The sequence below is a fragment of the Sinocyclocheilus rhinocerous genome, unplaced genomic scaffold (assembly GCF_001515625.1).
Source record: "Sinocyclocheilus rhinocerous isolate Xijiao unplaced genomic scaffold, SAMN03320098_v1.1 scaffold432, whole genome shotgun sequence".
Lineage (NCBI taxonomy): Eukaryota > Metazoa > Chordata > Actinopteri > Cypriniformes > Cyprinidae > Sinocyclocheilus > Sinocyclocheilus rhinocerous.
In genome coordinates this window covers 1,664,921-1,687,114 of record NW_015627225.1, presented here as the reverse complement: position 1 = coordinate 1,687,114, position 22,194 = coordinate 1,664,921, and the positions used below count along the sequence as shown (strand labels likewise).

The 22,194-nt window shown below is 37.0% G+C and overlaps 1 protein-coding gene across 1 annotated transcript in view; it reads right to left on the bottom strand.

The window, feature by feature from the left end:
- The window catches only part of LOC107721568 (ribosomal protein S6 kinase 2 alpha), a 66,244-nt gene extending 52,903 nt beyond the window's left edge, over positions 1 to 13,341 (bottom strand). Inside the window, exons 1-2 of the mRNA XM_016529675.1 lie at positions 12,740 to 13,341; positions 1,270 to 1,314 (exon numbers count right to left, since the gene is read on the bottom strand). Of these exons, the coding sequence (XP_016385161.1) occupies positions 1,270 to 1,314; positions 12,740 to 12,802 (108 nt within the window). The 5' untranslated portion in view covers positions 12,803 to 13,341. The remainder of the gene's footprint in view (positions 1 to 1,269; positions 1,315 to 12,739) is intronic.
- Positions 13,342 to 22,194: the final 8,853 nt, after the last annotated feature.

The window sequence follows — 22,194 nt, the reverse complement described above, 5'->3', positions numbered from 1 at the left end:
AAAAAAATCATTTTAAATAAATGAAGATAAATGAAGACTTGTTTCGTTTTGAATCTCTTGAATGAATGATTCAGACATCAAATACATTTAACACTCACTGTGTAATGTAACATATACAATCATTATTTGCAGCGTATCATTACTTTCAAAGACCCATTTTGATCGCGGCTCCCGCAACATCAGAGTCTACATCCGGACTTTAAACTTTTACCAATACTTTCGTTATGTGTAAGTAGACTGTTTGTGAAGCTGTTTCAAACAAAGCTTTACATGATGAGTGCTAGGCCTGTCGCAATAATCAATATATCGACTTGTCTGTTTTTGAAGGTATCTAATATTTTGATACTTAATTTCCATGATCTAAATATTCTTAAGAATTAAAAGTTTGTTGTCATTTGAAAGTGTGTTGGCCTTCTTGCATTATTAAGCTTTTATATTATGATTATAAAAAGTGGCATAAAATGGTCTTAAAATGACAATAATATTGTTTATCGTAAATCTTTCTGGGGCATTATATCGCACAATAAAAAGTTGTTATTGTGACAGGCCTAATGAGCACTGCTCTCTCTGGATCAGCGGCTGCGCAAAAGCAGGTTTAAATATTCCGATGTGATTGTGATTTCAAAGGTTTAATAGACATAGCAGAATCACCGTCATTTAGGAATAAGATCGCGTGTGTTTGAATCAAGATTGCGATCTTTTAATGATTAAACATGCATACATAGGCAATAAGGCTCATATGTATTTTTCTAGCCCATGTCATATTTGTACCAGACCTCAAAAGTAACCCGGGCCTGGGCGGCCCCCCAGCTTCCGCGACCCATGAGCAGCAGTATGACTCAAATTCATGGCTCAACATCACGAATGGCCCGATGGCCAGTGTGAGAAAGTTGGGAGCAGCTGACCTAGCTGACCATTTGTCCTATCAGGCCTTAATGAATGTCTGATGCATTTTTATACCTACAAACATTCTTCTTTTTGCAAACTGTGATAATTTAAATATGTCACCAAAGTGAAGTTACCCATGGGACAGAGATTGCGAGAAATTGTGAGAATGGAGCACACGACCAGCAGAAAAAGAAGAATCTGTCCTGCAAATTACCCATGAATTCAGAAAGATGGATAAACAAGAGTAACATGTGAAAGCAGCATGTTTTTAGATTTGCTGGAAAATATAAGTTTTTCTAGATGTTTTTGAAAAAAGAAATCTGTTATAACTGTCCCGAACATCTGGAAGTGTGTTTGCAAGTGTGGTCAGCTGGGTCCTACCTTAACAGCTGAAGTGACCCCATCCTCAGTGGTGCTCTGCCCATTCTGAAAGAGAAGCAGAAAGAGATTCATGCAAATATGTATATGCCGCACTAGTTTGGACACAACTACTTGCGCTTTACTACTTTCCATAATTAAGAATAATAAGTCATCAAAACTAGTAAGTACGAAAACTTCACACTAGCCACAACACTTCTTGAGGTGCCACGTGGGAATTGTTTTAAACAGGTTAATTAAAACAGGTTAAACATCAAGTTTAACTCATTCATTTGAAAACTCCATTTATTTGTATGCAAAATAATTGCAATCGCGTAGCCTTCAAAATAGTGTACATAAACACAGTTCAGGTGTGTTTACAGCTGGATCCTCTGGCTTATTATCGTGAGAACTGCCACAGCATGTGTGCACGCATGTACTTGAAGGCTCACAGCTGTGGTGTCAAAATCATAAAAGCGTGTTATGCCTAGATGACATAATCAACAGCTCCTGGGGCATTTAAACAGGCTTTGCTCCTTATACACTCACATACACAGTTCTTTCTGTGAATGTGCTTGAGCATGTTCTGCCAACAAGCTGGGTCTTCAAATGTAATTCTATAACAGATTTCACTGCACAGCACTAATAAAAGACATTTACAATTATTCATGGTTTATACTGTACTTCTACTAGGTTAGTATTTAATTAGGGTTTAATTATACTTTAAACTGTACACTTTATACCCTGTGTTAAAGTCACCATAAAATCTTTTTTTAAGGAACATTGCAGAATATTGGTTTCTTGTTCACCTGTGCAAATGTTACCAAAAAAAATGTTTTGATTGTCTTAAATAGTCTGAAATATACAACAAAAGTTATTCTGGTTCAAGATTTTTCAGAAACTAAACACATAAATCAGAGTAAATACAAAGTGTCTTTACAAAGTGCATTAATATTTACTGAGGTATTATTGGTTGACTGTTGCAAACAACTTCTAGTAAAAATCTAGCACTGCATTGTTTGATCTGCACACATTTAGCTAAAAGAGACTTTAATCAGAGGTTTAAGTGTAAAAAGCCTTACAGAGAACTAAAAATAAAATGTTTGCATTTAGGAACTGTATTGATGCCTGCATCTGGGAATTGTATCTGATGATAGGCGGCCAACATTAAGTAACTTAAAAACTCTTCAGATGAGAGCAAACCACAACCACCCAGAATCAAAATACATGTAAAATACATGTAAATTCTATAAAAACATGTAGACAGAACTTCCTCATGCTATTTCACCTTCATTTTTCCATTAGGAGAAGCATTTATCTGTGTGACAGACAATTCATCAGAACTCAACAAACAATTTCTTTATTTATATCTTAACACACAATGAAGTTCTATCAGTCTCTTCCTCACAAACAATTAAACATGTAAAGACAAAGAGAGAATGTATGTACGGTTTATTCATTTTCTGAATTTGTAGATTTACCAGCACGACCAACTGATTTCTGCAGCTCAAACTGTGAATTCTCTCATGACCCGGCAGAAAAACACAAGAATCACATCCTGCACAGGCTATCGCTTTCAATTTCATTCAATACAGAACCTTGAGCGAGAAGAGAAGGAAATGAAAGAGACAAAAATAAAAAGAATAGGAGGAAGGAAGAAAACACTTCTGGCTGCTCAGAGAAAAATGTAAAACAGACAAAGATCAAGGATTCCTCACATGTGAAGTCAGAGCTTCATTCATTTATGCTGGCTTCAGATCGATTCACTCAAGTGCTCTGGAAGTTGAAATTGCTCTGAAAACTCATCTTAGAAAAGCTCTAGTTTACCGTCAATGTCACTTTTGTCGACAATAAGCACAAGAGGTCTGGTAAAGAAGTTTCCTTGGTAACTGGAAAGAGCAGACTCTGATAGTCTCCAAATTGTGAAGGGAGACTTCTGGTCATCCACAAACACTTATATTAACAACAACAAAAACACCATCTACAACTGTGATGCACAAACCCAAACAAACAAAAAAACAAACAAAAAAGGGCATAAATGCCTACAAATAACAGGGCTCCAGACTGCGACTAAAACACAAAAATATTAATTTGCGAGAAGTTTTTGCTGAGGTCGCCACTGGCAACTATATATTTACAGGTTATGACTTAAAAATTTGCATGTAATGCCTTTTTTCCTGATTGTTTTGCGATCACATCTTTTGTTATGTTCACGTATTAAACTGAGACGATGCGCATCAAAGTTTTAGTGGGAAAAAAAAGAGTTTGAAACCATCCTCATCTCTGCAGCACACCAGCGCTGACGCACACCTGCTAAACGCAGCTCAGTTGAGCACCGCAAGAGAGATCGAAATGACGGAGACGTGCGAAGTGAAAGTGCACAAAAGCAGCATCTATTTCGTGCACAACTTGAACAAACTACAACGGGTAAAGCTGTCAGCTGTGTGGATATTGGCAATATCGTTAATGATTCTCGTTTATAATCATTACTAATATGGCTTCTTCTTATCAAGATCTTAATCTATGCTGTGTTCTGTTAATGCGTGAACTTCGTATTATTTGAAGCGCATTGCCATTCAGTAATCGCAAAAAGCTTTGTGCCTTGTTACTTTTTAATAAACAAAGTATCAGCTTTAAAGTTATGCCTAATTAATAACGAAATTCAAACAATAAATACGGTTTGGGCGCTCTTTAATGCAGCAGGCGCGATCGCTTTAGCGCCTCAGTTCAAGCGGCAAGTGAACCCCTTCTCTTTACTACTATAGTACATAATGAACATGAATTAACATCAAAAGGTAGGCTATTTTATATGAGAGCCTACAGTACAACTTACTGAAATGTCTCATGTAATTGCTCATTCTGTGTCAAACTGCGGAAAACGTGTAAAGCTTGTAAACATTGCAACGTAATAATAAATTTATCTCTGAATAACCATTCGGTGTCCATAAGCTCATTAATCAGCTATAAAAATAACTAAAGAGGAGCATTTTGCTATATTTTTGCGCTATTGCATATTAAAATTTTTACTTAAAGGGGTCATATGATGCGATTTCAATTTTTCCTTTCTCTTTGGAGTGTTACAAGCTCTTGGTGCATAAAGAAGATCTGTAAAGTTGCAAAGACTAAAGTCTCAAATCCAAAGAGATATTCCTTATAAAAGTTAAGAGTCAGCCACGCCTACCTAAAACGGCTCGTTCTAACACACCCCCACGTCTACGTCACGATGTGGGAAGATTTGCATAACGCTGCCCAAATGTTCACGCAAAGAAAGAAGGCGTAACTTTTATTCTCGCTATAGTATTGTTGTTGCCGCCCACGCCATGCCTAGAGCTGATCCGTGCTGGTCGCTGAGGAAATACATCAAGGTATTCGGCCAATCACAACGCACTGGATAGCTGGCCAATCACAGCACACCTCGCTTTTTCAGACCGATGAGCTTTGTAAAAATCGACGCGTTTCAAAAAGGCGGGGCATAGAGGAGAAACAATAATGTACCGTATGTGGAAAATAATGTGTTTTTTTTTACCTTAAACAGCATAAACACATTTCATTACACCAAATACACCAAATAATGTTTTTTTTAGCAGCATCATATGACCCCTTTAACCTGTTGCCTACATGATTCAACTCCTCCTATAAAATTGCATTTTACTAATGAAGAAAAACAGAATGAAGTGTGAAAGACATATGACAACATTTATAGGATGCATTTAGGAGGAGTCCAAACTACACTCAGTGGCCAAGTGATGCTTATGGTCCATGATATTGGTACAGATTCTGTGTAATGAACAATTCTTTGTGACTGTATATTTTTTGGAAAATACATTTAGTTCCCACTTTAAGTGAACCTTAGTCCCCAGGTCATCTACAAGATGGATTAAAATGCTGATAAAGTCAAGAAAAGATGAGACATAAACACATGACAGTATGATTGAAATGTTAAAATAATAAATAAACAATAATAATAATAAAATACGTTTATTCTGTGGCACCTAAAAAATGTATTTGGCGCCTACGTTTTTTGCTTATAGGAGCCAATGGCTCCTTACTAAATTTTTTTGTCTGGAGCCCTGAATAACTTTGCTTCATAAGACCTCAATATATCATCAGGAGTCATGGGTATTAATTTTGTGTTGCCTCATTGCCTGTATATGTTTTTTTGACTCTCAAAATGAAGGTAGCTGTGGATTTGCATTTTATGAATCACCAAGGACCATGGTTTTAGCTAAATAATTAAGTAAAATAATAATATAAAATAAAACAATAAAATAAAATAAAATATTCTAATATAAATCTACAATTTATCTAAACCATTTATAAGGTTTTCTCATCAAAAACAGCTTAAAAAATGTGGCGGTATGTTTGAGCTTTGCGAACAATGCCATAAGTTTGGAGCAAGACTATCTACCAAACAATAGAAAAAATTCATTATTTTTACGACATGTTTTACGACACTAGCGGCACAGAAATTACACACTTCAGACACACGCTTTAAAATATAAGATGAATTATACAAGAATTGATATGCAGTTACATAAATTATTAACAGACTGTGTCAAAGTGAGCTGTGAACATCAGCTATCTGTAATGAAACTGATAAGGAAATATGAGCTGTGCTTAATTAACACTGCACTCGTTTAACGCATACAACACTTTAATGAATCCATGTTATTGAAATCATATAAGACGTACAACATAATATTTTGTTTTGTAGGGTCTCTAAGAGAATGAAACAGATTTTTTTACTTACATTTTGTGAAAGGTCAGAGACATGTACAAAAATAAAACAAATTGATGGTGTTTAAAAAAATAAAAAATAGAAACGCATAAAATAGCATGTGTACATGTCTAAAGTATGTCTGTGCTTTCAGGAGGTTAAAAGGACAAACAGAATAGAACTGAAACTTCAGCACAACTTCTGGCTTTCTAGAAAGACAACCCCAAACTATTATTAACATAATGAAGAAAACACACACACAAAGATCAAGAAGATGGAATGTACATAAAATGCATGAGCAAACCAAAGCAAAAACACAACATAACAGATTATGGCCACTGGTCACATGTGACCCTGAAACTCTTTTCCTGACAATGCAATGCAAATGAAAGCACTAAAAGAGTTTTCTGCAAAAAATTAACAACATCTCTCTCATAATGTGACCCTGTTACAGAAATAGCATGCAAGTAATTGGGACCAAAGTGTTCCTCAGAGAGGTGAGAGGAAGTGTGTGTGAGAGAGAGAGAGGTAAAAAAGAGGTGTGAATGGAATTAAAAGGCTTGTATTTTAAGTGACTTGGCCATTAATGAAACAAGTGCATGACAGGAGAGAATAGACAGGGTTGCTACAAAACAAAACAAGTGCAAATAATAAAACACATAGCAAAATAAACAGACTTACCTTTAAAGAGGAAAGGGAAAGGATTGTTGAGGAAAAAAAGAAGAAGCTAGTCAAATCAGACAGATGCTAACATGGACATTTTGTGTGACGTGTTCATCTTCATAAAGCATGAACAAAACAAAATAAATTAAATAAAAACTCCCTTACAAGGCTAAATCTGGTTTGTGATGACCACAATGTGTTTTGTGGTTTGAATTAATGGCTTTCATAAGCATGAAACCATCAAATTTCAAGAGACCTTTAGAAATGCCAATTTCCCTATTCAGACTATGTCCTGTTAATGGCTAATTAATGGATTTCAATGTTTGATTGTAAAGACATTTTTCTTGAACTTTGTATGATAAACTATTTTGGTGCTGAATTGGGTCACCACTTGATGTCCAATGAAAATCTGATTCCTTAAGTAAAATGTAATATTAGTCCAGTCAAACATCAACTCTGCAGCTCCCTTAGACTGAGAAAAACTCATATGGACTACAGGTGAAGAGAAGAAACTCATTTTTTTCAAGCCCTGAAGAAACCAATATCAAAAGTCAGACCTGTCCCTACGTGTGACTCACTTCCTCATAATGCGACTGACTGACAGATAAAGTGGGAGTTGAGTTTCTAGATGCTTCTGAAGTCCCCGAATAGGTCATACTATTCCTTAGAGCGGCAGGAGCATGCAACTAGGCCATTTTGTAATCTCACCTTTAACCTACAGATCAGGTGATGCTGTTGACTGGGACACACCAATGATATCAGAAGAGAGAGAGGAAAGGAGCAATGTAGGGCAATGTAAAAGAAAGCCAAATTAAAAGGAAATAAATATATAAAGGAAGGAAATACAGTGGTGCCAAAATGATTAGAACACTAGTATTTTCACCAGCTAAAAAATGGTTTTAAGTCAGTTATTTCTATTTTTGCTGTAGTGTGTCAGTAGGAATTATCAGTTTACATTTCCAAACATTCATTTTGCCATTAATTGTAATAATCCAGTGAGATTTTTGTTTGCACAAGGAATCTGACAACAGCCAGTGCTCCACACAGAGATCTGATCTCATCATCATCCAGTCTGTCTGGAATGACATGAAGAAACAGAACAAAGTGAGACAGACTAAGGCTCCGTTTAGACTAGTGCCTTTTCGTTTTAAAACGCATAACTTTTGCTATGGTTACGCCTGTCGTTTACACTACTCTGGCGTTTTCGAGGTTGAAAACGGAGACTTTTGAAAACGCTGCAGACCCCGTTTTAGTTTGAAAACTGTAACGGTTTCAGTGTAAACGGACCAAAAAGGCGACTTTTGAAAACGATGGCGTGGCTGCCCACATTCTCTCTGCGTATCCTTGACGACCGTGTAAACAATAACATCATGCTCATTGTTGTACCCATAGATATGTATAGGTAGATTGAGGTTGAAAACGGAGACTTTTGAAAACGCTGCAGACCCCGTTTTTGTTTGAAAACTGTAACGGTTTCAGTGTAAACGGACCAAAAAGGAGACTTTTGAAAACGATGGCGTGGCTGCCCACATTCTCTCTGCGTATCCTTGACGACCGTGTAAACAATAACATCATGCTCATTGTTGTACCCATAGATATGTATAGGTAGATTCCCCATTCGACTGCTCCAAGCACGCAGACGCATCCGCCATCTAAATAATAGGAAATCTACCTATACATATCTATGGTTGTACCGGCATGAATAGTCATGTGACATGCGTTTTCGGTTGTGTAGTGTAGACGGAGATCGTTTCTGAAACGCAGTGAAAACGCCAGTGTAGACAAAAATTGTTTTCATTTTAAAATGCCGTCTTAAAATGAAAACGCACTAGTGTAAACAGGGCCTAAATCCAGAAGAACTTGGCAACGTCTCCAAGATGCTTCAAGAAACCTACCTGCAAAGCTACCTGAAAAACTATGCACAAGTGCACCTAGGGCAAAAGCTGCTTTAAACACAAAGGATGGTCACACCAAATGTTAATTTAATTTATTTAATAGAAGTTAATTGATAAAGAAAATCTATTTATGACATTATTTTTGACAGCATCCTCATTTTACAGCATTTTTACACAAGTGCCTAAAACTTTTAACAGCATTGTAGCTTTGCAGGTAGGTCTCTTGAAACATCTTGGAGACGTTGGCACAGTTCTTCTGGATTTAGTCTGTCTCACTTTGTTCTGTTTCTTCATGTCATTCCAGACAGACTGGATGATGATCAGATCAGATCTCTGTGTGGAGCACTGGCTGTTGTCAGACTCCTTGTGCAAACAAAAATCTCACTGGATTATTACAATTATTGGCAAAATGAATGCTGACACACTACAGCAAAAGATAGAAATAACTTACTTAAAACCATTTTTTAGCTGGTGAAAAGTGTTCTAATAATTTTGGCCACCACTGTATGTATATAAGAAAATTAAAGAATGAAGGAACGAATGAAAGTAAATAAATAAGCATTTCAATAAATAAATAAAAAACAGTACGAGTCAGAAATGTCAGCTTGCTGATGATTCAGGCATTTGACATGCACACAAAACATTTGTGCCTATTTCAGTGTCAAACCTGACAAGCATGTAAGGCTGCATGGTAAGCAGTTATACAAGACTGAACGACTATGAATGTGACATCAAAGATGAAGGTCTGACAGAATATGTGAGCCCTGGTTAAAAGAAAGGAAACAGACAGCAAGGAGTGATATGGAAGAAGAAAAGTTAGACAGAGAGACGAAGGGAAAGGAAGACAAAGAAATCATAGATGAATCGAATCATTAAAACTAAATGTTTAATACTTTCAAAGAGTGAGACTCTGACTGGTGTTCACAGGTGGCAGGGATTTAAAAAGAGATGACAGGAAGAAATTCGGCTTTTAGTTCAGAGTTCCGGATCACATCATCTCCATATTCTCGGCCATCATGCGCTGCTATGCCTTCTCACGTTTCAAACCGCTGCACGCACCGACAGCTGAGACTGGAAACACACAGTTTAAAAATCTGATATTCCCGAGGAACATATGCTGGAAGCATGTGGCATTGTGTGTGCGGTATTTACGAAGGAAATGCAAGAGCAAGAAAGCAAGTGGGAGAAATCGGACTGAATTTAATTAATATTCTTTTAAAATAGGCTATTCTTTTAGAACTCATGAAGGAAACTGAAAGCATCTAGAGCAGAGAACATCTGCTCAATGTACATGAATCCACCAAAACTAATGTCTGAATTCTGTTTTTTTGACTCCATCTCAGTTCAAAGCTCACAGCTTGGCTCGTAGGACACAGTCAAACTGGCTCTTCCGAGTGAAACATAACCCCTCCCTGGGGAACAGACCGGGCCTCATACGCTATGATATACCGTCAACACACTTCCAGCAAATCTGGGAAGCTCCCGGGTTCACAGGAATACATTTCCGGTGATGGAGCGAGAACAGAACTTGTGACTCCTAGAGCTCACAGAACGCCTGTCCTTTAATGGAAGCATACAACCTCAAATGCTCTCCTTTGTTCTCCAACATCTAGTCTCCAAAGGGTTGAAAGTCCTTGTTGAACAAGCTCCAGGTTCCATGTAACTACAGGCTTTTGAAATAATGATACCAATCATCTTTGTGCAGTATGTATGATTAAAAACACAAATCACTGCTGAACCCCAGAGAGCATGGCAGCCAACAAAAAGGTGAACAGCAGGTGCTCGGAATAAAACCAAAAAAGAATTAACTCACACATCTGTAGCAAAAGGCCTGGGTAAATTTTTAGCAATAAGTGTTCTAGTTGCCAAGCAGTCAACCAGTAACCATATGAGGAACTGCAATATAGCTAAATACTGTACATGTCTAAAATTGGACTGTAACAATGTGCATGAAAATACATACACTAAAGAAAACTTTTTTCCCAGCTTATTGATTATATGGATTTTTTTTCCTCAAGAACTTTATATGGCGGTACACAGACTGTGGCGACAGTTTTCCAGGCATCTTGTTAAATTCCACATAATGTGTGTTTGGAGGCCCTTTAAGCATTGGCAGTATGTAAAAACTGCCAGTGAGCAAGAAGCGGAAATTAATTTTTTATACAAATCAGGCGGTTTGTACCTAGTTGTATCAAGTTCCTATAGTACTTACTTGGCCTAGACTACATCAGGAAGCACTTTTCAGTCTTGTGGTACTTGCTGAAATGCTGTAGCAAGATTCTAATCAGCACAGTTATTCTGCAAAATTGATAAATCTAGATTAATTTCTGCTCAGTTCTGCCTCTCTTTCTCATCTCCAGAAAGAATTTCACTCAAAGGACTGAGAAGTACAGCAAATGTTTCTGCAGGGAACCTGCTGTCGCCTGATTGGTGAACCCATTAAAGGGGTGAGCGACCAGAAGGCAAGGGAGAAAGAAAGTTAATTTAAGCTTAAAATTGAACAGATTACAATGACGGGAACAAAAGCCTATAAAACATGTCTCTTGTAGCGATTCTCAAAAGAGATCAGCATTAGTCTGAGAGCAAGAAAATAAATTAAATCGTCTTTCCTCCATTCTCATTAATCATGGACATCACAGGCCATATTGTCTCAGCTTGCCCTGTAGTCATAAACTTGACCTCCAGCCAAAGTTGCTGAAGAAAAGCAAAGTCCAGTGCTGTGCAATGCTAACGGTTGAAAGTTTACTGTAGTGCAACACTGAAATAAAGCAGGAGTTTAGCTCTCAGAGCTGTTAGCACTGTGGTCTGTGCATGTGATCAAAAGATATGATTCCTCAAACCAGCATGTCTGAAAATATCTCTGTAAATCAAAAGGAAATGTAAACTTTTTGAACAAAAAAAAAAACATCTCACTGTATGAATGCTAAACCTGACAGAAGTTCATCTTATACTACAGATTCCAGTGAATTATTACAAACACGTGGCTGTTATTGAGATTGTTATGATGGTTTTAAAGCAATAATAAAAATTAAAAAAAACATTAAAAAAACAGCAGTTTTGTACCACACACCACAAACAGTCTGGCTACACAAATTCAAGAGAGCACAATAATTCAGAAAGTACTATTTCCCAGAGTTTCTTATGACCTTAGACTTCTGTATTATTTATTTGATTTTTTTGACATTTCACATGTACCCCGGAGAAGACAAAATGCACAGCAAGAAACAACGGAAAACAGCTGGTTCACTGAGCACAACATAAGAAAACCAATATTCTTCCACTAGAGTTCAAAGATAATAAAAGCTGCAGTCATTCCACAAAATTGGTGCATTTTTGAAATTTTTATGTAATTTTCTTTCTGATTTTGAAAAACGTCCTTAAGTGTTAATAAGGTTCATTATATAACCTCAAGCAAATGTAAAAAAAAAAATGCATGTATGTTTTAAAGCTATGACTTATATACTGTAATAACAGGGTTGACAGTTTTGCAGTTCATTTATTCATTTCTAGCCTTGTTCCCAAGGCCATGACACTGTAAGGTGGTCAATAGAAGAGAATTCTTGTTGATATTTCTAAACGTATTCTGTGGTCTACTGTGCAAAATCATAGTATCAGAGTTGAGTATTTAAAATCATCCATTACTAACAAATCTAACAAAATATTAAGGTAAAACCATTTTAAAAAGACACATGTGCTTTATGTTTTCAATTGAATTGTTAATAACAGGAGTCTGGATGATAACATTGTTGATAAATAATCTGGTTGGAAACACAAGGTTAGAGACCAGCCAAAACATGTATCCACATGAAGAAAGTTTCTGGATTTTTGTTTGCGTAAAAGAACATGTCTATTATAAGTTATAGCAAAGGGTAGTGATAGCTTCTCATTTTTAAAGTCATTGTTTACACATGGTTACGTGGGACACCCTTCTGTGGAATGACCCTCCAGTGTTACAAAACATCTCACCTGCGCTACTTCACGCGGCACGTCATGCTCGCGCTCCAAAAGAACATCGAGTAAAGACAGTCAACCATACCTGCAGAACTCTGCACCAGTGTTTAGTGATCTACAATTATTTTAAAGTATCACATTTCTTTATGATTGCCGTTTTCCTAATGAACTCCCCATGACAAACACGTGGACCTCTGGCACGGATAGAGTAACCCTGATGACACATTAAATCAGTTAATTTTAGTGCTGTGATTTCACCACTTCTCACCTCCGTCTCCAACTGCACCAGCTCCATTTTGGGCCATGGTTCTGCCAGTTGAGCAAGTGGCATTGTGTACGCTCCTTCTTATCTCTCTCAAGTACTCAAAATCTGACGGGAATTTCTTCCGAGCCCGTGTATTCCCTTGTGGAACTACCTGGTCTGTCCCTTTGGATCAGGAGCAAATGGGCGACTTTTCTTCTCTCTCACAATCTGCACAGGACGCGCATAGTCACTCCGAAGAAAAATCGAAGCAGTTATTCCTGTTTAAATGACGTTGACGGATTCTCCTCTCGGTCCGGCGATGAAGAGGAGTTGCACAGCCCCGTTCCTGGAAATGAACAAATCTCTCCCAGTCAGTCACTCACACACAGGTGGGACTCGGGTTTAAGAGGAACATGCGCCGTGCGTCTGCAGCGATGAAACGCGTCCCCTCCGAGGAAATGAAATAAAAGATGTTATTGTAATACGATGGTTTCTCAACTGACACTCACTATCGGTGTGCACGCAGACACATGAAAAGAGGAGCTGATGCTGTCAGTGTGTTCCGCTCTGAACCGAATTCTCAGTGTAAAAGCGCATGAGCTTCTGCCGATCATTGGTTTGAAGACAGTTCTCGGCCAGCCCCTTTCTCCTATACCCCTCTACTGACGCCCCTCTCTGGCCACTTACTGATACTGCACGATCTCAGCTGTATGATCACAGCCATTTACACACAAAGTAAATTGCAACATTTAAAGCTACACTTTGTCATTTTTTAAATAAAAAATAACAAAATGTTAGAGCGCAAAGGAAAAAAATCCATCTTCCAAACCACGTCCGTACTTTACTAAAACGTTAATAAACCAATAGCCTATTAACGATTTGTATTAAAGCTGTCGGGACTGATTCCGCGGGAAATAGCATACATAGGCCTTCGTCATCCATAGCAGAGCCGAAGCACAACCAAAACAATGTTCTTCCACAAAACGCTTGCTGTTTTTTAACCGCTAGTGGGGCAAAAGTTACGTAGTGTACCTTTGCAATAATTTATAAATTGTAATTTCTATAATCTAATACGTTTATAAGAAAATTAAAACATTTTCATTAGAATTACATGGCAAACTTTATTGCAGTTATTTGTTCATATGACATATTTGCAGCTTCTACCTTTCAAAAAAACCTATCCTGTTGTGACGGTATTAACTTTGATATAGTATACAATATAGCTAATGACTTCCATATTAATGTGCAAAGGTATTTACATGGTACTTCAAAGAATATCGTACTAGCATATTTCCAAAAAAAACGTGGTAGGTAATCAAATAATCCTAAACTTAACCATCAGTTGGGCACAAGCTGATCATAAGGAAACATTACATTTAAAGTTGCATTTGACTGGATGCAGGAAAGCAAATCATTGCATTGCATACCAAGCATGTTTTACTAAAATTCTACCAACAAAAGTGGAGATCGATGTAACAGAGTATTCCCCAGTGCTGGCACAAGTAGCCTATCCCCTTTCCCATCATGCCAGGATTGCTTTTTCATGTTGTCAATTGTAATTGTCTTGTAGGCTTGCCTATTTTGTGACAAGGCAGCGATATGCCAATACCTCTTGACTTTTTATTCTCTCACAGGGAGCAGAGAAGAGCAACTGTTGCTTCTCGCTGAGAGTGGTTACCACTGGCAACCACAGACCATCTGCCAGCGTGCCGGTGAATCTGTTGCCAGAGTAAAACAGAGTATGAATGGTCATCTATATGAGATGGTAGTGGGTGGATATGGAGTGTGCATGGTAGAAGGCCATGTTTCACTGAGTCAAATGATGGCACAAAGCGCAAAATGCTTTTAATGGCACTCAAATACACTAATGATAATGTAGGGCTATGTCAGGCTAAACTGTGACATTTTTAAAAGGCGTCAAGACTAAGGCCTCAATGATAGACGTGCAAAATTCCTTAGTGTGGACATAAAGTCAATTATGAATGAATCTTTTTCACAAAAATAAATCATAGGCATTATAAACACTCATTACCCTTTGTTGTGTATATGTGTGTGTGTGCATGTTCAGCATAGGCTGCAGCAGTACAAACAGCTATTATGTACACAGATATCAAATGCACATACTCAGCTGTACCATGGCTTCGATTCTCTTGCTCTTTACTGCTAGCTTGGCCTATTTCAGTAAGAATCTGGCAATCTGCCTGCCAGCCCGTCTCTACAATTACTGTACTCTAAGTCTCTTTCAATCAAAAGCATCCGCTAGAACAGCAAGTACTCGGCTATAGAGCAGTGTGAACACCATGACTTTCCGTGCAAGGTGCAATTTAGTCTAGAGAGCTCGCAAGAGACTCTTAATACAACAGCAGATATCCAAAGGTTAAAAAAACCCTGAAACCTGAAGACGTAATGCAAGATGTTGTACTTTTTATTTGGCTGGTTTGGTATTCCTTATTCCATACCAAAGCAGTTTCCCGTGTTTTACAACGTCAAGGCTTTAAAAATTAATCTAGTTTGACCTTGAAAAGAATGAAGTGGAGAAAGGAAAGATTAAAATGCATTCTGAACATTGCTAAAATACTACAGTAGATGCATACAGGCAGTAGGAGCTGAATGAATTCAGACATGAGCAATATTTTTATGTAACACCTATAAAATAGGGTACATTGCATAACATTTATATAAAACATATACTTTCCATAGTAGAAAAAGTCATAAGAAATGTGAGAGACATTTTTTGAACCATGAACATTAAGAACATAATTTGTATTTATTTATTTATTAGCTCTGTGTTTTTTTTTTTCATAGACTGTATAAAAACGTGTTTTTTAAAGGGGTCATATGATGCGATTTCAATTTTTCCTTTCTCTTTGGAGTGTTACAAGCTCTTGGTGCATAAAGAAGATCTGTAAAGTTGCAAAGACTAAAGTCTCAAATCCAAAGAGATATTCTTTATAAAAGTTAAGAGTCAACCACGCCTACCTAAAATGGCTCGTTCTAACACGCCCCCACATACCTACGTTACTATCTAGGAAGATTTGCATAACGCCGCCCAGATGTTCACGCAAAGAAATCAGGTGGAGAAACAATAATGTACAGTATGTGGAAAATAATGTGTTTTTTTAACCTTAAACCGCATAAACACATTTCATTACACCAAATACACAAAATAATGTTCTTTTTAGCAACATCATATGACCCCTTTAATTACTAATTGCGTCAGTGTGTAAGTGCTCAATAATGCCACCTAGAGGCCGGTGATATATCACAGTGCAGATCTTATAGTTTACAGTATTTGGCTATGCATCAGTGAGCCTGTTTGTCTGTTTGTATAGAGCTGTGCATGAAGTCTAATGGCCGTTTGCCTGTTTTTCCTTCGGACTCCTTTGGTGGACCCTTTAACACAACTCGTGTCATTTCTTCCCACAGTGCACAGATAGATGTGTTAAGACAGGAAGTCTTGTGTATATGTAATTGATGTTGATGCAAAGCCCTGCAAGAAATAATGGCCAGCCAGAACACTCTTGATGATTAACACTTGTTGATTGTTGTTGTTGTTGTTTTTTCCCTGCTCAAATAATCAGATTTGTTGCTCAGGAATTAATCAGCTTATTAATTATCAAGCTAAAAGCAATCTAAAATGCAGCTCAATTTTTTAAACATGTATGCAACATGTCTAAAGATGTCTTTCTTTACTATGTTATTAGTTTATTTATTTTAATCTAATTTGATTTTTTTTTTTTTTATGTTAATTTAATTTTCAAAGTGTATTTTAATCTTAATTTTTACTACCTTATATATGTAAGTGCACACACACACACACACACACACACACACATACATATATATAAGACTTAATTATGAATTCCAGTTTAGTTTAATTAAACTTGCAATATTTGTGTCAATGATTAAGCAAAAACTTTGACACTATTTGCTGCAGGGATTTTATTTTACATGCCTACACTGCTGTTATGTAGCATTTATTTGACCTAAAAAAGGCTGCCTAGGAATAACCTGCACTTCCTTCGTGAGTAATTGTGTGTGTACTTGGTGCTGTGATCTGATTTCCAGACAAAGATCTGTATCCTTTCACCCCCAATGACCTCAGGGAGTCCCTGTCTGGATCACGCTCCAGCATCATGGGAAGATGACTCATACTTAACACATTACATTGCAGAGGTGCACATTACATTAAAACATGCCAAAATTAAAACCCCTCACCCAACATGCACACATACATACAATAGCCTTGCATATGCTCGCTATTATTTCTTGAATAACTACAAAAATGTGCCTCCCTCCCAAACTCCACACACACAGACTATTCAGCAGGATGTCCGCCCGCCTCCCACCCACACTACATCACACACACCCTTACACACATGTGAATTGTTGGACAATCAGTAGGAGGTGTGTGTGGGTGTGAAACGAAGCATGCAGCAGACTGCAGGAGCCACGGAGCTGCTGTGGGCAGAACAATCACTGGACTGCATGAAAATCTTAATGGCAGTTCTGAATGGCATAATGCCAGTTGAACATGCATACTAAATCACACCACTTCATTCGAAAGAAATTCAGCATGTGGTGTGTATAGTATGTAAATAATCTATGCATTAATACCCAATATTTGCATTTTATAGACAGTTCATTAGCTAGCATACTATTTCCCCAATGCAGTGGATCTCTTGTTTGTTGTAATAGGCAGTATACAGTACTAGTTTGCAACATATGGTATAAAGGTTAGGTTCAAACCCTGAAGATTTATGAGCAATCACCATTGTGTATATGAGCATTCCTTGTGTACTGAGGCACTCCTCAGACCGCTTTAGAGTGACTGTTCTTGTAATAAAGAAAAGTATAATTCAGTCAGATGACAAATTAGTACACAATGGATGTAGCAGGCAGGATACACTCATGCAGGCAGCATAAAATATGTAATTATATATAATATAGTTTTGCTTGTTTTATGATGTGACTACATTTAGAATGGAGTACCAGTAGGCCTATATTGCATACTGAACAATAGAGAAGAACAATGTGCTACATTATATCACTGTTGCATTTTCATTTCAGTGAGCACTACCTAGTTATCATTTCTAAAATAAATGTGACTATTTTGCATTTTTAATCCAATTTTGTGCGAAAATGTTGTTGACAATCCAATTAAACAATGAATTAAGGGTTGGGTTATATCCAAAAATGAAGTATCTGCATTTGAACCTCGCTACATTTTCAAGGACTCGTAATCAGATTAGTTTACCTAATGCTACTCTTGTATTGACCAGAAAAAAAGCAATCATTCCACAGAAATAAACATTTGTCCTCCCCCGTCCCAAGAGTTCTGTGTCAAAAGTATTTTGTGCGAAAATGTTGTTGACAATCCAATTAAACAATGAATTAAGGGTTGGGTTATATCCAAAAATGAAGTATCTGCATTTGAACCTCGCTACATTTTCAAGGACTCGTAATCAGATTAGTTTACCTAATGCTACTCTTGTATTGACCAGAAAAAAAAGCAATCATTCCACAGAAATAAACATTTGTCCTCTCCCGTCCCAAGAGTTCTGTGTCAAAAGTTCTTGCGCATGCATGCTTAATGCTCCTCAATCAATGTTTCCTGCACTGCCTGAGTCTACTACAGTGCAATAGTGAACGAATTAATACCTGAGTTGTGAGCTTGCAATCTAAATTGAATGTGATGAGATAAAACAACCTTGTACCACAAATTACACTGGTAAGAAAACACTCTTTCTATTCATTTGTTCTCACAGGCTGCACACAAAAACAAACACAAACAAATACAGAGCAGTGTAGTCCAGTTCACTGAAAAAATTACTCTTAAGAACCTTTTTTAAAATGAAACTTGTAGCACAACCAGCGTACTCCAATTCATGAAACAATGACTCTAAAAATTCTATGTTTATACATTATATGTTTATTTAGGTATTGATCGTAGGATAGATGTGAAGGTTTTAAGGGCATTGTCGACTTAGTGTATGTTTAATAGGAGATCAAAAACATTTGAAGCTACCTCTTACTAGTCGTGTTGTGTATGTGCTGGCATGAGAAATATGCAACATAACAACAAATAGCAATAAAACAGTTTTAGTTGTAAAAATAAAACATAAAATATGATAAACAAGCAAAAACAGAAAAGGAGACACTGTGCTCACTAGAGCCCAGTGAAAGATTGTGTGTATCTTTAGTCAGATGCATTTACATTGTGACTGTGCCGTGGCCCAAATGGCCCATGTAATTAGCCCATTAGGTCAGCATTAGGTCAATGCATCATGGGCTCTCCATGGGAGAGGTCCTATCAGGTCATCATGAGGTTACACTATCATTGGCTCTCCATGGGGTGTTATTGTTTGTAGTACATTTGTTACCAGGTATAAAGGTCTGGTCTCACAGACAGTACCTTGGGTTAAGATTGTTTGAAGGAAGATATGCTAACATTACTGCTGAAGAACTGCTACACTGCTACCTTCAATAAATTCTTCTCCCCACAAGAACTTTGGTCAAGCTTACTTATTTTATGTATTATAGAAATCTAGTACATTGGCGAGCCACCCAAACTACTGCTCAGACAAATACAGCAAAATCTAACACCAGTCTCATGAAAATGCGTATATCAATGGCACAATTATTTTTTTTCTTTTACGTGCTATTTATACACAGAAACTGACTTTGGCGTGCATACGATATGCATGTGTTTGACGTGCATGCATATTGGCGTACATATAATACGCACCTACCCCACACCCCTAAACCTACCAATTGTGTATCATATGCACGCCAAAGTCCACTTTTGCTTATAAATAGTTTGCCAAATAGAAACAGAAAACAGAAAATCGTGCCTTTGAAACGCACATTAATGAGATCGGGTTATATTATGTTATGGCAAGTTTTGAGTTCATTCATCACTCTGGAAATGGAATGTGAAGTTGAGCACATTGCATTGTGGGATTCAGTGCATTGGGCTGGGGTTGTATGCTGCACATTTCAGCCAATGTAGTTGGGTAATCTTTGAACATTCTGTGCACAGTATAAAACTGCATACCTTTATTCAAACACGTAATGCCATTCTAAATATGTTAGAGAGAGGCAGAAAACGTAATGAGTCTCCTAAATACAAAATATCCTCCAAAATATTTTGAGCCATCATGTGCATTAAACATGTTTTGCATGCAAAACACACCATACAGTTGCTTTTAAATGTTATGCAAAACCAAAACTGGCAAAGTACCTTACAGCCCATTTAAAACCATTAATGTAGATTAAAATGAAACAGCACAGTTTCTCTAAGAGTGTAAGAGGGAGAATGTGCTTGATTTGTTGCAGATATGCATTTCTTGTGCCATCACGACGTTCATCGGTGTCCTCACTCTGTCTTTCTGCCAGGTGTGAATTCATTTGCTTCTGCGTTGCATAATTAACCTTTTCTTAGCAGCCAATTTGAGAAAAATATCCAGCAAACACTAATTATGAAAAACACAGATTGGATCAGGTCCTGTTAGAAGTCAACATCTAAATAAAAGCGTGCATCAATAACGTTGTTTGCTTAAGAGAAGCGGAGTCATAAAGCAATAGGCATTAATGCAAATATATTTGAATCTGTAAATAGTATAGTTGTTTTATACTTTTATAGAATGGTTCTTTTATACATAAGAAAAGGTGTGGAATTCTGGATAATCTGAGATTATCTGGATCTAGATTTGGCAAATATATTGGCAAAACAGTGAATCTCATTTCTTACATTTATAATTGTCAACATGAAGAACCTGATGTGCTCAGACATGCAAAAGATTGAATGGTATTTGGATATTTGCTTGCAGCTTAAGAGGGAGGAAGGAAGCCTCATGGGTCTCAGGTCTAGATTTATACTTAAATTAAATTGAGATCTGAGAACCAATACACAGTTTGAAATTAGGCCAAGGGTAAATTTCTAATGAATGTGGTACGAAATAAATGTTTAATTAAATTAAAACATTATATCAGCCAAATTTTTTCTCTAAAAAAAGCAAGTGTATCTATATAGCACTGTTCACAAACAATACACACTGCTTTCAAAGCAACTTAGCAGAAAATGATGTTGATGTTTATACTATCAATCTTAATGCCTTTATTGTTGCATTTAGCAGATTCGAGCTAGGCGATAATAGCTATATTTACATTTTGCAACAAAATAAAAAAAAAAGTAGGCAGTTAAGGTCTGCTAGTATATCACTTTACGTTAGTGTACTGTATGTATGCTGATAAAGCTGGAAAGGCTATAACATATAATGTAGGCTATATATAGCCTACAATTTAATATATAGCTCTGGGCGACGACAATACATCCATTTTTGCGACTATAGTGACAGCGAAATGCAACCTTTTCGTGTTGCTCACGAATCTTTAGTGGAGTCCGGTTGAGAACAAAGGATTTTGAATAATATAATCCACGTCAGGTCCGGTACACCGCCATAACTCAGTAAAACTATTATCAAAGAGTTCAAGAGCTTCAAGGATACATTTCATAAGGCCACTCAATGCCTGTCCGCGTCTATCCGCTACAATAGAATGCAAATCAAATCATACACTTGCTTTGCTTTTGAAGCGGCTGCTCTTTTATCATCTACTCCATATCCGTTCTGAATCATATGGTTTCTGCGATGTTGCCTTATTGCACAAGCATCTAAAACTACAGAGAGACGCACTCTGTTTACAATGTGTTGGATCTGTATGGGAAGAATGAATTACAGAGCTCAGTGAAGCCAAGACTGCATGGTGCTTTTGAGACATGTCTTATCAGGTTTGAACAACAGATCTTGTTTTTTTTATGTATTTGCGTTTACACACATCACCTAAACAATGCATCAATCACACATACAGTAGGAGGCGCTAGATTGCAGTACAATGCACTGTTGAAAAAAAAAATTCCCAAAACCCAAACCCCATTTTAAACTAGACCAGGCTGGGAGACCAGCTAAAACCAGCAAACCATTTAAAGTTGGATTATATACTGGATTACTGAGATTATTAATAATTAAGATAATTAAGGGCTGTTTAAGATATGTTCATTTTTTTTTTTTTTTTCATATATATAATTAATTTGTTAATTTACGTATTTATAATTGTATGTACCATCAGTGGTGGAAAGAGTACTGAAAAAATATACTCAAGTAAAAGTACCATTACCTTCCAAAAAATGTAGTGCGAGTAGAGTAAAAGTACTTGTCCAAAAAACGACTTGAGTAAGAGTAAAAGAGTAGCCTATTTAAAAGTACTCATGAGTATTGAGTAGTGAGTACTGAGCTGTGGATTCTACCCCCTCATAATAAACGCTGTACACCGCAATCGATACCTTTTAAAAACGTTGTACATTCTGTAATTCACATTATAGTGTTTGTCATAAAGAATGAAGAATATATATCATCCAGCAGTTTTAATTTTGACTGCCAACTCCTTAAAGGGGTCATATGATGCGATTTCATTTTTTC